General features: G+C 40.5%; 1 protein-coding gene and 1 pseudogene across 1 annotated transcript; one reads left to right on the top strand and one right to left on the bottom strand.

Moving 5' to 3' along the window:
* Positions 1-390: 390 nt before the first annotated feature.
* LOC149105350 (uncharacterized protein KIAA1958-like) lies at positions 391-2,715 on the top strand (annotated as a pseudogene).
* Positions 2,716-10,218: 7,503 nt separating this feature from the next.
* On the bottom strand, positions 10,219-11,152 carry LOC110059739 (uncharacterized). Its single transcript, XM_020766465.2, has one exon. It carries the CDS (start codon positions 11,122-11,124, stop codon positions 10,441-10,443), a length of 684 nt encoding a protein of 227 aa, XP_020622124.1. The 5' UTR covers positions 11,125-11,152; the 3' UTR covers positions 10,219-10,440.
* Positions 11,153-13,948: the final 2,796 nt, after the last annotated feature.

Raw genomic sequence — 13,948 nt, 5'->3', positions numbered from 1 at the left:
GATCCTACGGGGATTCCCCATCGTTGCGATCTGAAATATGATTGGTTTATTTCGGTCTTACGTCAGCTATAATTGTTAATTTGAATATGGATTTTTCAGCTTAACTGCGTAGTTATTCGAGCAAAGACAAATTATCCAAACTAGGTAAATCCGGGAGCACTTTGAAATCTACTGAGAAAAAAATAGACGCAACGTAATACACTATATGTATTTATGGCCAACCACTCGATCGTCGCCCGGGGCGAGTTGCATTAAAGCGAGACTAGTTGGGCCTCGTTCGTCTCTGAGGGGAAAACAGACGAAGGAAAGGGGTTCACGATTGCCGAGGCTGATTTCCGTTTCGTAAACGGTCGATGTCATCATTGGTAACCAAGCCTTTCAGAATGGACGATGCCAGGAGCCCATGTCATGGGCTCCTGGTCACGATGCCATATCTGCTTTAGTATAGGCCTGGACAAGGTAGAAACTGGTTTTAATTTGTTGATTGAGTACAATGCACTCGTCAAATGCTTGATTGTTCATATTCACACTGGTTTGCTCGCGGTTAGCTTTTATTTGATGGTCGGGGCAACTCTATCATTAATATTTAAGAAAGTCACGTTTTATAATTAAATTTTGCGGAGATTTTGCGGATCAACCTGGTAGTGTAGTGGTAGAGGAAGGATGTTAGAAAACAGAGGTTTCGAGTTCTATACTGGTTGGTTACTTACAAATTTTCTTTTTTCTTTAATTTCGTAGAGAAAAATTCGTTGATAGTTAAAAAATTTCTTATTGTCGCGAAATTGGCATCGACCGTTTACGAAACGGACGACTGCATCGTCGAGGGAACTGTAAAAGTTTGTTTGCTACATTTTAGGCTAGGGAATCTTAGAAAATGTTTCACCGATTGCATTTAGCTCGCCTCGAAGTCGTTGTCATTTGGCTCGATGTTTTCACTGGTTTCAACAACGGGGGCAGTTGAAGTGCATTAGCTTGGTGATTCCACCGCAATATCTGTTTCATGCGATTCGCTCTGAGTAAAGTGGTGGCGGACGTAGATAACTTCTTCTTTTGAGACACAGGATGTATTTCAAAAGGAGCTTTTCTTTAAACCTGAAAATGTAGCGAACAAACTTCACTTCCCGCGGCAATCGGAAAACACACTTTCTTCGTCTCAAAGAATTGCATGGATCCACTATTTCCCCTTGTAGTTCACCACTAAATTTTCACCGATTCTTATTGGTTTAAATTGATCACGTGACGCGATAGTGTTCATCCGTGGAGAGACACTATCAGCCCATAGTGCCCGTCCGAGGAAAATACCCGGATGGATAGTACTCGTCCGTGAAAATTTTTCTGCACTAAACAAGCAGGCTTCGTTGTAATAAGTATGGCTACTCGATTCGCCGAGGTCAGCGAAGAAGATGTAACTATCCTCGTCAATGAGGGAGTACCCCAAAAAACCAAGGAGGTGACTTCGTATGCGTTAAAGTATTTGAAGGTAAGGAAACTTTTAATAGGACATATTTGTTTCAAAGTTACAATGCATTTGACGGATTAAAAGATACTCACCAAGAAACCATAACCGTAAATAAAAGTTAAATTCAATAAAATTGTTTTTACCTTTAAGCTTGGTTTAGAGAGAAAGGAATAACGGAAAGCATTGAGGAGTTCCCGGCAGAAAGACTTGCTGAAGTCCTTCGCAAATTTTACGTGGAGGCACGTACAGTTAGTGGGCAACACTATTCGCGAAACTCCATGAAAGCCATTCGAGCGGGTCTTGGACGGTACCTGACTCAAGCTCCACACAGGAAAGCATTTTCCATCATACGCGACAAAGTTTTTGTTCCATCCAACGAGGCTTTAGATTCCCACCTAAAAAGTTTGGCGAAGATGGGGGTGTTGTCATCTACAAAACACAAGCAAGCCTTAGAGCGCGAAGATGTGGAGCAGTTGTTTACGGCGAAGCAATTAGGAAACGACACTCCTGAAAGTCTAGTTCAGACTGCTTGGTTCTATCTGATGCTCTACTTCGGCAGGCGAGGCCGAGAAAACCAGAGAAATATGGCAAAGGAAGATATTGTCGGCCTCCGTGACAACGAAGATAACTTGCAAGCCATAATGTGTGAGTGGCCAGGTAATCCGGAAAGATGTCCAGTCAGATGTATAAAGAAGTATTTGTAGAAGCGAAACCCCAACTGCCCAGCCTTGTGGCAAAAGCCAAGAAACTACAGCACCGGCAAATTTAATGAAAGTGACGCGGCGTGGTTCTGCCCTTTAGGGAAAAACACCTTGGACAATTTACTCGGCCGCATGAGTAAGAAAGCTGGTCTGTCTACTCACTTCACATCGCACTGTATTCGGGCAACATCAGTAACCATCCTCAGAGCAGCCGGCCTGGAGAATTCGAGAGTAAGAAGTGTTACTGGCCACAAAAGTGATACCTCAATCGAGTCATACCACGAAAGACCGACAATTCAACAACAGGTGCAGTCCTCGGCCATAGTCAGCAATTTTGTGGCTCCAGTGACAGTGAGCCAAGCTGTTGCACCGCTCAGAGCCACCGCTCAGTCACGAATTCCTCTTAGAACACTGCAGCAAAACCAGAGCCAGGACGAAACTCGCTGCATCAATCAACAGTCCAATGTCGGCGCTCAACAAACCAAGGCGGCCCAGAATTTTTCATCGGCTTCTTTTCAAAACTGTACTTTCAACTTTAACGGACAGTCTGCCTAAAACGACGTCTGAAAAGTAGTCTTCTAAAGGAGTCTATCTTTTTGTCGAGGGTCGAGGGTCGAGGGTCCCATGTCGAGGGTCGAGGGTCGAGGGTCGAGGGTAATATTATTTTTTTTTCTGGGTTTGTTGTTTTACTCCTTGCTGTAGGCTCGATTTCCGCCGCTCAGTCGAGTCCGGTCTACAAGTTCTTCTCCAATTTGGTTAAATGTAAATATATCACAGACCTGATTATTTATCTATAACGTTTATAACATTCAAAGTCCGGTTTTTCATGTGACTTCATCACGCTGGATGCTTTGGCCGATGTACTAATGCCATCAACTTTTGAATGGCTATCCGCCTAGAAATAAATCTAAACATTAAGTTTTGCAGTTGTAATTTCTTGAACAAAAAAATAACACAGGGATAACAGAATGTGGTTCGCGTTAATATTTGTATTGACAGTGACAATGTTGTGTCAAGTGTCTCACTCGCTTCGAACTTCACATTTTTAGCTTCAAATTTTTCACTGTGGAAAACAAATGACAACGCCTTCCCTGGCTTCCTTTGTGTACCTTTTTACCTGTAGTCGTTTAGGTCGTGTTACTACCGATGGGATTTCGTGGAGTGTTGGCTTCATTGTTTTCCAGTGTTACTGACAGGCCGCGATGAGAAATATTCCTTTGCCATTTATCAAACAGGAACTGTAGGTGAAATCTGGAGGCGATGGAAGCTTTGGAAGCAAATTTACGGCTATTTTCTTCCTTCGGTAAATTCGCTATTAAAAAAAAAAATATCTGTGCGTTTTGCGATCTAAATTACCACTCTCCTTCGGTAAACTTGCAGGGCTTTGCGATTGGTCGCGATGAAAAATATCTGTGAGATTTGCGAGCTTATTCACCACGTTTAAAGGATGTAGCTTGGCTAGAAGACGCTCGGTTTATTTTTCTAATTTTCCATACATTTGTCTGTAAATTTGGCCGGGTGGACGCGGCTCGCGGGAAAAAAAATACAAACAAATGTACGGAAAATTAGAAAAATTAACTAAGCGTCTTCTAGTTAAGCTACACCTTCAAACTTGGTGAATACAATCTTCCACCTAGTACTTTATACCTAGTCAGAATGAATGATAGGAAATAAATAGAGGAATTTAAAACATACTAAACGTATTCATGGAGAAACTTTTTAAATTTCCTCTACGTGTTTATTCAAAGAACTATTTTCACTCGGGAGAAAGCCAGTTCAAATCCAGTTCTATTTTCGCGGCGGCCGTTTCTAATGCTGCTATTTCCCTTTTATTCTCCTGAAAATCCTGTTTTTCATCTGGATGCCAACTCAACTATCCACAGAAAAACACTGATTCACATTTTGCCATTCGGCAGGTACGAACTGTGTGATTTCTTTCATGACAATTAAGCTTACATAGTGTTGACCGGTATTTCCAAGCGCGGAAGCTACGTCTCTTATCTTGGCAGAGGTTTATTCAAGTTCTTATCTTTTAGCGCTTGCTTCCTTAAATTTAAACTTTAATTCTTGCCTCTTTTCAGGGGCACTCGACCACCGTTTTCTCTCAAATGCTTTTAAACGCTGTTTTAGGCTATCTGGAGTACTTTTAAAGCTCTGTAGGTTAATTTTAGATTGCACTAAAAAAAAAAAAATTATCTGTTCGGTTATTGTAGGGGAACTTGAGTATTCTCGAATTTATTAGGGCTTTTTTGTCCATTCCCTGAAAACGTTAGGTCTTATCGCCTTTCCGAAAATGATAGCTGACTTTTTTTCGGTACTCCAAACGGCATTTTTTACAATTCGAAAACAACTGACATTAAATTTCTCATATCACGAAAGTTCGAGGTGACAATTCTCTCAAATGCTTTCAGAAAATCAGTGGGGATTAAAGGCCTTCCGAACAGATAAGTTACCGAAACGATCCGTTGGGTGCCCCTGTCTTTTCCTCGATGAACCTTTCACATTGGCTAAGTAACTGTCGCCTGCTTGTCGAAAGAGAAACGTCGCTCGTTTTCGGTACTCGATACTCGTCCACATCATTGTTCAGTTCAGCCCGACGTGGAGACCTTTTTTCGTGCAGGAGATTGTAAATTTGATTCAGGGCTTTGTAACTGCTGTGTTGACGCTGTATGACGTTTCAAGCTGCTTTTTACTCTCTCAGGCGTTGTTAGCCGAGCAATCATGTTCAAGACTAGTCTTTTGTTACCTTTTGTGGCCTTCAAGGAGAAAATGAAGATCATCTTCAGCTAGATACCGCGCGGACAATGTTGAGGTGAACCCTTTCTTCCGTAATTCCCCTGGATATTGTAAAAGATCACAGTCGATATCCGACAGAAATTCCTCTCTTGATTTCCTATAATTCATTCTGATTTTCAAAACTGCAAAAGACAAAATGCCCGTACGCGTTGCTGACTTTGCCCCTCTTCAAGTGTTTGCGGAGTGGCGCCAAAACGTTCCCAAGTGGGCGGGTAAACTTTGAAGTTTGATTGTCAAAACTTTGAATTTTGATTGACCCGCAGTTGCAAGCGACGGTAAGACCTTTTTTGAACGTTTCCTCCACCGGGATCTTCCTTTCTAATAGCTAGTAGTTACAGTGTAGTTACGGCACGTATTTCAGAAAATTTATTGAAAAGTTCGACTGATCGTGTGCAGGAAGTCACGCCAACATTTTACCAAATTAGATTTGATGTTAATGACAAAGCAAACACACTTCAATGTAGTGAATGGGGTTGACAAGCCTCCGATTCACGACTCCTACGATTTTTGACATTTGAAAACAAAAAAGCTCAGGAAAAAAAAAATTATTACCCTGGACCCTCGACCCTCAACCCTCGACCCTCGAAATGTGACCCTCGACAAAAAGATATACTCTTTCTAAAGTCTTTTGTAAAACATTCTTTGCCAAAGTTCATGATTTTAGGTTGCCGTTTTTTTCAAAATGAATGGTTTGACGGCCACGAAGTTATGGGCAGATCGGAAAAACAGTGACTTTTCTGACAGGTATAACGTATTATTTAGCCAATGTACGTTGCGAATTATTGACATTTGTGATAGGCTGTACGCATGAATAAATATTTGATTGATCTGCATTTAGTGGGTTTTGACTGTTTTTCAACTGGCGCGCGGAAGAAAATTTAGTGGTGAACAATAAAGACAATAGAGCTCGGAACTATCGGTCTGATAGTTGCCCCTTGGAAATTTGATGTTCTTAAAACTAGCATATTAGCCCTTGAAGCTTCGCCTCTCGGGCAAATATTTGTTTTAAGAACATCAAATTTCCGCGGAGCAACTATCAGCATACCTGCCAACTCTCCCGGTTTTCCCGGGAGTCTCCAAGTTTTTCATCAAATCTCCTGGTCTCCCGGTTAGAGCACCAAATCTCCCGGGAAATACCTAACGTGGCTTTTTTTCAATTTTTTTTTCATCAATTTCGTTATTTTCGAGAATCCAAAAAGGAAAATAAAACAAGAAGTGGATTTAGTGCTCTTATTTGAGCTGTTCTCAATCGGAAAACATCGGAAAACGGGAAACAGAGCGATCAAATCGATATATATTTAACGAGGATCGTAATTGGTCAGAAATCAACCAATCCAATCGCACAATACATGGAAGAAAGTTGGCGCGGTTTTCGCACGCTGTTTACACTCGAAGCGAAGATTGCTAGCATGGATTTCGGTTCGCTGCAAAAAGAATTCTTAGGTGCCCTTCCCTCGGGCTTTGAGGGAGTGAGGAGACTTGCTTCGCAGAAAGTGAAAGAGATTCCTCTAGTTGACGTCCAGCCATCAGTAAACACTCGAGGTAAGCTACTTTTGCGGTTTTTTGAAAATTCAAGCGCTTTGAAATGTGAGCGGGTCAGAGCTGCAAGTCGCGATGTCAAACAGTTTTAAATTAATAAAACTTCACTTCTGAAAAATTCATGGATTGGAAACTTTAGGCACTAGGAAAAGGATTTGAGGGCCTAATGTTTCCAATTCGTGGATCCTGCAGAAGCACAGTTTAAGAATATTATTTAAAATCAGATTTCCATTTAAACTTTGTTATTTTTAGACCTGTTTTCCTTCTTATTTTTTCCGATGGAAAGTTAAAGAGAATCCAAAGGATTTCAGGTACAGAAATCGACTGCTTGCTGTCTAAATACGAACGTGTGAAGTTCATTGTGTCAATGATTTGCTAAATTTGTTCGATCTGGGACTTATAGTGGCGGTAATGCACGGTGAAATTTAGTACAAAGAAAACAGGCGCACGGGGTTTGCAAAATCTGCCCGTTTGCCGTATAAGGCCAAGTAAAAAAAAAAGAAATGTTTCTCGTCCGGATTTTTCTAGAAAAGCGAGCAGGCGGGCGCTTTTTTTTTGTTATTTGGTATTTCCACCATCGTCAAATTCTCCACAAACGAACTTGCAAAATAAATCCTGCAAGGTAATTTAGCTATCCAGTACAGCCCTAGCGTATACAGTACAACTATTTCAATGCACGTTTATTACGCCCAAGAGGAAAAGTATATTATGATCGTGTTATAATGATACGAAGGACCCTGTTAGTAAAAACCCTGCTTTACAGCAGATATTGTAATGCAATATGTGGATTTTTCAACATAGAACATAGCGATAGCACTAAGATGTTGAAAGAAGATGTAAAACTTTAGAATCACTGAGCAACTTAACATTGAAGATAATGAAAAATAAATGCTGTTTTAACCGAGAGACGTTGGGAACATTCGGAAGGCCTTCGGGTGATTTTCGGAGAGTATTCGGGCATCGTTGAAAATGACATTCTTACAGTGCAAAGATTTCTAGACGTCTCCAGATTTTTGTACCCTGGGGGTTGGCAGGTATGTATCAGCCGATAGTTCCTCGACAGAAACACTCTATTGTTTAATTAGAGGCGAACGTTGGACAATTTCAATCCCTTCTGGTGGCTTTCAGGAACACAAAAACTCGTAGGCATAGCGAAATAAAGCAGACTAGATCGTCGACGAAGCAAGACTTTTCTGGGGAAGCATTGTCAAAACAAAACACCGAGGCCCAACTAGCCTCGCTTTCATACAACTCGCCCCGGGCGATAACCGAGTGATCCACCATATTTGAATATGGTGTATTGTGCTGCATTATTAAAAAGTATTTCAGAAGATATAACGTTGTAGAACGGACTGGCTGAGGAAAAGGAAATGCAGCTTTCGAACGCTCGTCAAACTTTCAGGAGTGTCTCGATGGAAACAAGGAGGAAATGTAAAATCTAACTTTTTTCCCACGAAACACTGCAATAAAAAGAAAGGAGATCACTCTCTTATTTCGATGTCGATTATCAAGTTCTATATTCTCTTTGCTCGAGCCATCATTTGTATATCACTGCTCGTAATGGTTTTGTGTTTGTTATCGATATTTAGAAGAGAAGCTTTCTTTAATTTGCGCTCGCCTTTTACAGGGTGTTTTCTTTTTTAAATCCAAAATACCTCTCAAGTGGCTCAAGTCAGCGAGTTGTCGCGAGGAACGTTTTATTCGCGGTAATGGACTATACGAGAAGCGGACTGCGCTGCATGGCACTTTACAAGCTCCATTGGAGAAATGGGTAGGGAAAACTACCATTAAGGTGTCATTTTAGACTTTGTCCCGAATTGACCTGCGAAAGCCGAATTCGGAGCGCGGAAAAAAAAAAATCCGCCATGCTCAAATCCCGAGGGCAAGAACGCAGGGAAGAGGAGTGCAAGAACTATTGATAAGTCTTTCATCCACTAGTTTAAAAGAGGATTGATATTCAGTATATATAACATCAAATTGCGTTCGTTTCTGTCTTAACTTAAAAGGAAATCAAGAAAATCGAGCCACACAAAACCATCCACTAATATCCCTACATTTATTTTCGGAGTAATCGCAAAATTTGTATTACATATCCTTTAAGGTGGCTCAAAACAGTTTCGACTAGTTACATTTTGGTGGGTCGTTCTAACCACTCTTTATCACTTGATGCAACAATCATGGTATCAAAAAACTGCCCAATCATTGGTAAACACGTTGTTATCATTTTCGTGATGCAATACGTTACCATAGCAACAGTATGACCTTTTAAAAACACCCTTAATTACAGCTTTTGGGGGCTTATAATTTAAAAACGGCACGGTAAAGTTTTTTTATATGATACAATTTTAATAAACGTGATTAGAAGCAACTTTTGGCAAAGTTTTAAAAAATTATGTACATAGGGTTCAGAGCCACCTTAAATTTTCAAAACTTTAAGATGGCTCTAAACCCTATGTACAGAATTTTTTAAAACTTTGTCAAAAGTTGCGTCTTATCATGTTTATTAAAATTCTATCATATAGAAAAATTTCACCATGCCGTTTCTGAATTATAAGCCTCAAGAATTATAAGCATCAAGTGTGAAAGAGTGGTTATAACGACCCATCAAAATTTAAGTGGTGGAAACTGTTTTGAGCCACCTTAAATGAATTCGCTCAAATCATTCGCCTAAAACGAGTAAAAAGCCAACACATGCACAATTGACGAATTGCCTCTTTGATAAGCTTAGAAGGAGGAGAAACTAAGGTTTCGGCACCACTCAGTGTTAAAGCCAAATGAGAACTGGTAAAAATTGCAAGAACCAAGTAGTTTATGAGATACAGTAGAACTGATCGTAAGACTCTTTTTTTTCAGATAGCTATATGTGCTCTGTTAGCGTAATGGTATTATCAGTTTTCAGTTAGTCTTTAAATTGCTCCCACACTGACTTATGCCTGACTGACTGAACTGTAGCGGAAACTTGAAATGAACAAAATAATCTTCACAGTTTGTGAGCAATTGCCTTTTTGATCCCAAAATGTTTTCTAATTATCATTTGGATAACTCTCCTTTGTGACATCTATACATCTTAACAAACTCGTTTTTTTTTAGCTCTTATTAACCGAGCAGGAGGTTAATTCGCTTAATGTAACTGGTTTGTACTAACTGACATTTTACTTGTGAACGGCGCTGAGCTGAATTTAATTCTGCCAAAGTTTTCTCGTCCTCTTAACCTTTTTTTTCTCATCAGGCGTTTTAGCACTTCCATAAGAAATAATTTTAGAGGAACATAGTCAATGGTTTTTCATTTTAGTTTGCAACTCTTTCACTGCAAAACATTAGCGGTCTAGATGCCGGTCTAGATGGGAAAATCTAGACCGCTTTCAATATCGATTTCAGCCAATCAAATTCGTGAATTTGGTAGTTCCCAGTCCTTGTGAGACAGAGCCATATAATAAATACAGATCTCAATTCCTGTCATTTCCATCCAACCGGCTACAATGAAGGTGACCGTAGCCTTTGATAAAGGGAAAATAAAACTGAAGGGCAAATCTAAGGGAAAGGTATGTGCCTTGTTTAAGCTAACAGTGGTTTGTATTCCGCATTATGCCTTTTCTTCTCAATTTACAAAAACCTAGTCGCCGGATATCTCTCTCTCGATCGATATCTATCGTGCCATTCTAAGGAAATTACTGCAGACGACAGGTCCTATTTTGTCGGGTGTACGTAAAAAATAGACGCTGGTCCCATTGCCATTCATTAACAGCATAACACAATTTATAATGGCTTCATTTTACCAAGAAGATATCATATTTTTCAAATTTCCCTGGGCAGAGGGACTCTAGCATTCAATCGAAAACAATTTCCTAATACTTGTAAATATGTTTAAGCGAAAGAAAAAGTGTTGGTTAGATGCACTTCAATGATGAATCCCATTTAACGGATCCACAAATTAAAAGAATAGGACTAGGATGGGGCATTCCTCGTAAATGCGTCATAACCAAAGTCATATTCGGTTGCCAGGCTTCCAACCATTTCGTCAAACGAGGCAGATTTAGTTTCTGGTATTCCAATCCCGTGTTCACCAGGTGCACAAGAACTTCCTCCTCCACCGATCATCATCACTGATCCATCACCATTAATCCAGTCACACCAGAAGCCGATGATGTTAGCGCTTTGAATTTCACCACTGCACTCAGCCTGTTGAAACCCGTCTGTTGAGTTGTGCTGACCACCATATTGAACAATGCAGCTTCCTAAGCACTGGTTACTGGCCCAAACTCTGCCATCTCTAAAGTCGCCATAGTTTGTGATTTTTGATCGGAATGTTTGTCCAGCCAAACCGTCACCTGTGGTCTGTAACAAAGGAGTGTGACTGGGGTCGCCACTGTGCGCGATCTTAAACGCTCTGCCACTGACCAACCAAAACGCCGGTGAGACCATGTCAGAGTCAATGGATGGATCTGTGGTTGTTTCCATGGCAACGTGCTGGTCATGCCACCAAAGTCCGTCGTCACGCATCCAGTTTTTGTCGTCGTTGTTTGCGAATCGAGCGATAAGCGTCCATCCTTTGTGGTCATTTGTCATGTGACAGTATGTCTGAATGACAGCAAAGGAATAATAAATAGAACAAAAAAACATTTCAAACATTACATAGACTATACACTTGCCAGGGCAATATATCACAAGGATAGCTCAAAACCTGTCAACGGATGTATTCTCAAGCTTATTGGATTTGACTTCGGCAAAGTCAAAACTTTGGAAACGTTGAAATCCAAAACCAGGAAAACCAAATCAATTCAAGCCACTACACTAGTGTAGACCGGCACTAGTGTGGGGTTATACATGTAACAATAACTGTGAAAACCCAATGTTTTATTTGTTCAAAGGGCATTTTTGTTGAGTTATTCTCGGGAAAGCCCATTACCAATGGAGGGAAGAGGCTTAGGACATTTTTCCCCAGAAGACAAACAACAACGCGGATTGGGGTTCAAACGCTGGACCTCACCATCTGGAAACCGATTAAGTATATCAAAAAAGAACAAATGACGTTTTATGACGGCTTCGCACCTGAAATAGCATAGCTTTATGTCTTAGCATGTATGAACCATCTTGAAATCTTAGTTTGGCTAATATCTGCGCCTCTTCGCATAATCTAGCATCTTAAAAACATTGGGTTACATTTTGGGTTACATGTCTGAATTTATGAAAACCGTGTTAAAGACTTTGCACCAAAATAGCGGGCATGTTTTTGGAAAATCGGTTAGAAAATGTACAAAAATTTGGCCATGTCGCACCGACAGTGCTATCTACCTCGTGTACTCTTAATAGAGTCCATACCATGCCTATACAAGCCTTTAAAGTCGCTGCAAATGAGTCGAACGAGCCAAACAAAACTAAATTAGAGCTCAAATTTATCATTTGGTTCACCGCAGCACTAATTTAGACAGGCTTAACCTCTGCGATTTCACCTAAATGACCTCACTATGTCTTTACTGTGGGTTAAATTAGCCAGTCACGCTAACAAGAGCATGGTAAGCAGTGGAATCGGTAATTTACCTCTATATTTCAGCCAAAAAGTAGCCGTTACGTGACATTTCATTTCAATATCTGACCGGATTCGAAAAAGCATAGCCATAGAATTTGACTTGTCACTGATAATCTTGCTAGAATTCTGTCCTAGAGCTAACTTTCCACGAGGCTTATCGTAGCTCAAATAGCAGCAAATAACTCTCCTGTATGCCTTTTGAGGCCAGGAAGACTAAATTCACCGTCTTTTCGTTGAATCATGAATTATACAATTTAATTAAGAGTGCTTTCAACATGAAATTGGAGTCTAAATCAACACGAACGTTCAGATATCAAAACTGCGGCGGAGAGCCAATCTATTGCTTTCTAAAGGCCTGCATAGTCCTAAATGGACTGGACAAGAGCTTGCTACATCGAGAATCGATTGAAATTCAAACAAACTAGGCCATAGTTAGCAGTAAGCGAACACTCAACATGTTGTCGTTTAGTCAATTATCGCCCAGAAGCCACGCAAATAAATTTCTTCCGCGCTAGCGAATCACAGACAGTTCTGATACTTAGCTAAGCCGACAACATCCAAAATTGATAAAACAAGGAAATTCTACGTACGATCAGCGCTTGAACTCATGTTCTTCTCTCTCCTCGTGGCCATGTTTTGCTCGCAAATAGCAATGTCCCGGATGTACTTCAATTTTGTCGAGCGCGAAATGGCACATCCAGATTTCAACAGATTTTTTAGCTAGATCAAAATTCAGAGCAAATGACGCCAACAGCAGCTAGAAATGTCCAGTCCATTGCACGTCTAAGCCCTAAATCGATGTGGCTAAAGAGTTTTGCTGTCTAAAGCAAGCACAACATTATCGCCACAGGGCAAACGGCCTACTGTTACGGGACTAAATGTGAGCCGTACGGTTTACACATCTCCTCGGGCCGCCTCACGTACGATAATGGACGACGCTTGTACCATTGCAGTTATGTCCTAAGAAGCAGACATGTCCTCTGACGTAATGTGATATACGGAGCCAATCGTATCATGCGTTCTATCTAATAACACGCAGTATAAGACTGGTAACTAAACTCCGTTGCAGTTCGGTCTTCGAGCAAAACTGATTTTTCGAGGGGGTAGCGTACGGAAACAATATTTGACTTTGTTTATCTTGACACTGAACCAGAGTGACTCTGAACGGAAATATGCAGCGGCTATTTGCAAGAATTGCATTTACCTCACAAGATTTCTATCAGAAATTGACCGCTTAGTGTATTTTCAGTGTTAAATTCAACATGAATATGTTTGATCGAAGATTTAAACTGTGGGTTTTTCGGGTTTGCGAACTGAGTGTTCCCGGCCAGCCAATATTAAACTCCTCGCTTCGATTATTTTAATGATGCATGCAATTTTTTGACTGACTCGTTCTTTTCTCGATTGCTGTTTGAGTATAGTGTGATAGTTTGAGATAGTTGCATACATAATTAATGTTGGCGTTGCACGGAAATCATACCGGGAGGTTAGACGAGTGCTCTTAAAGAAATCTCTGAAAGGAACCAATAGATTTTCGCAAACGTGCTGAGGCAGGTTATATTGAACACTATTTCAATTTTTGTTTTTAGAAAGAAATATCACCGAATCTCCAATGTAAGACTCTATACCCTTAAAAGTATTCGTTATGGTTATCACATGGAGCACTGATTGCTATTGCGATTTGCAGTGCTGGGATCGACTGGAACTAGCTACAACGGGTGCCTGTTATCAACCGGGAGAAACGATGAAATGAAAGCAGAAGGTTGAAAATTAGGAGTTCAGTGAACTTCAACAATAAATCACTTGTTTCGGTTGGAGAATCATAGAGGGATTTATTATGTTCATTGATTTATAGCTCTATTGTTAGTCCTCGTTTGTAGGCACATCCCTCAGGAATTTAGCATTGAACATGGAATGAAACTTATG

The sequence above is a fragment of the Orbicella faveolata genome, unplaced genomic scaffold (assembly GCF_042242905.1).
Source record: "Orbicella faveolata isolate gen_17 unplaced genomic scaffold, um_ofav_v1 contig_34, whole genome shotgun sequence".
Classification (NCBI taxonomy): domain Eukaryota; kingdom Metazoa; phylum Cnidaria; class Anthozoa; order Scleractinia; family Merulinidae; genus Orbicella; species Orbicella faveolata.
Note: the sequence above shows the minus strand (reverse complement) of the source record. Positions and strands in the feature narration are given on the sequence as shown.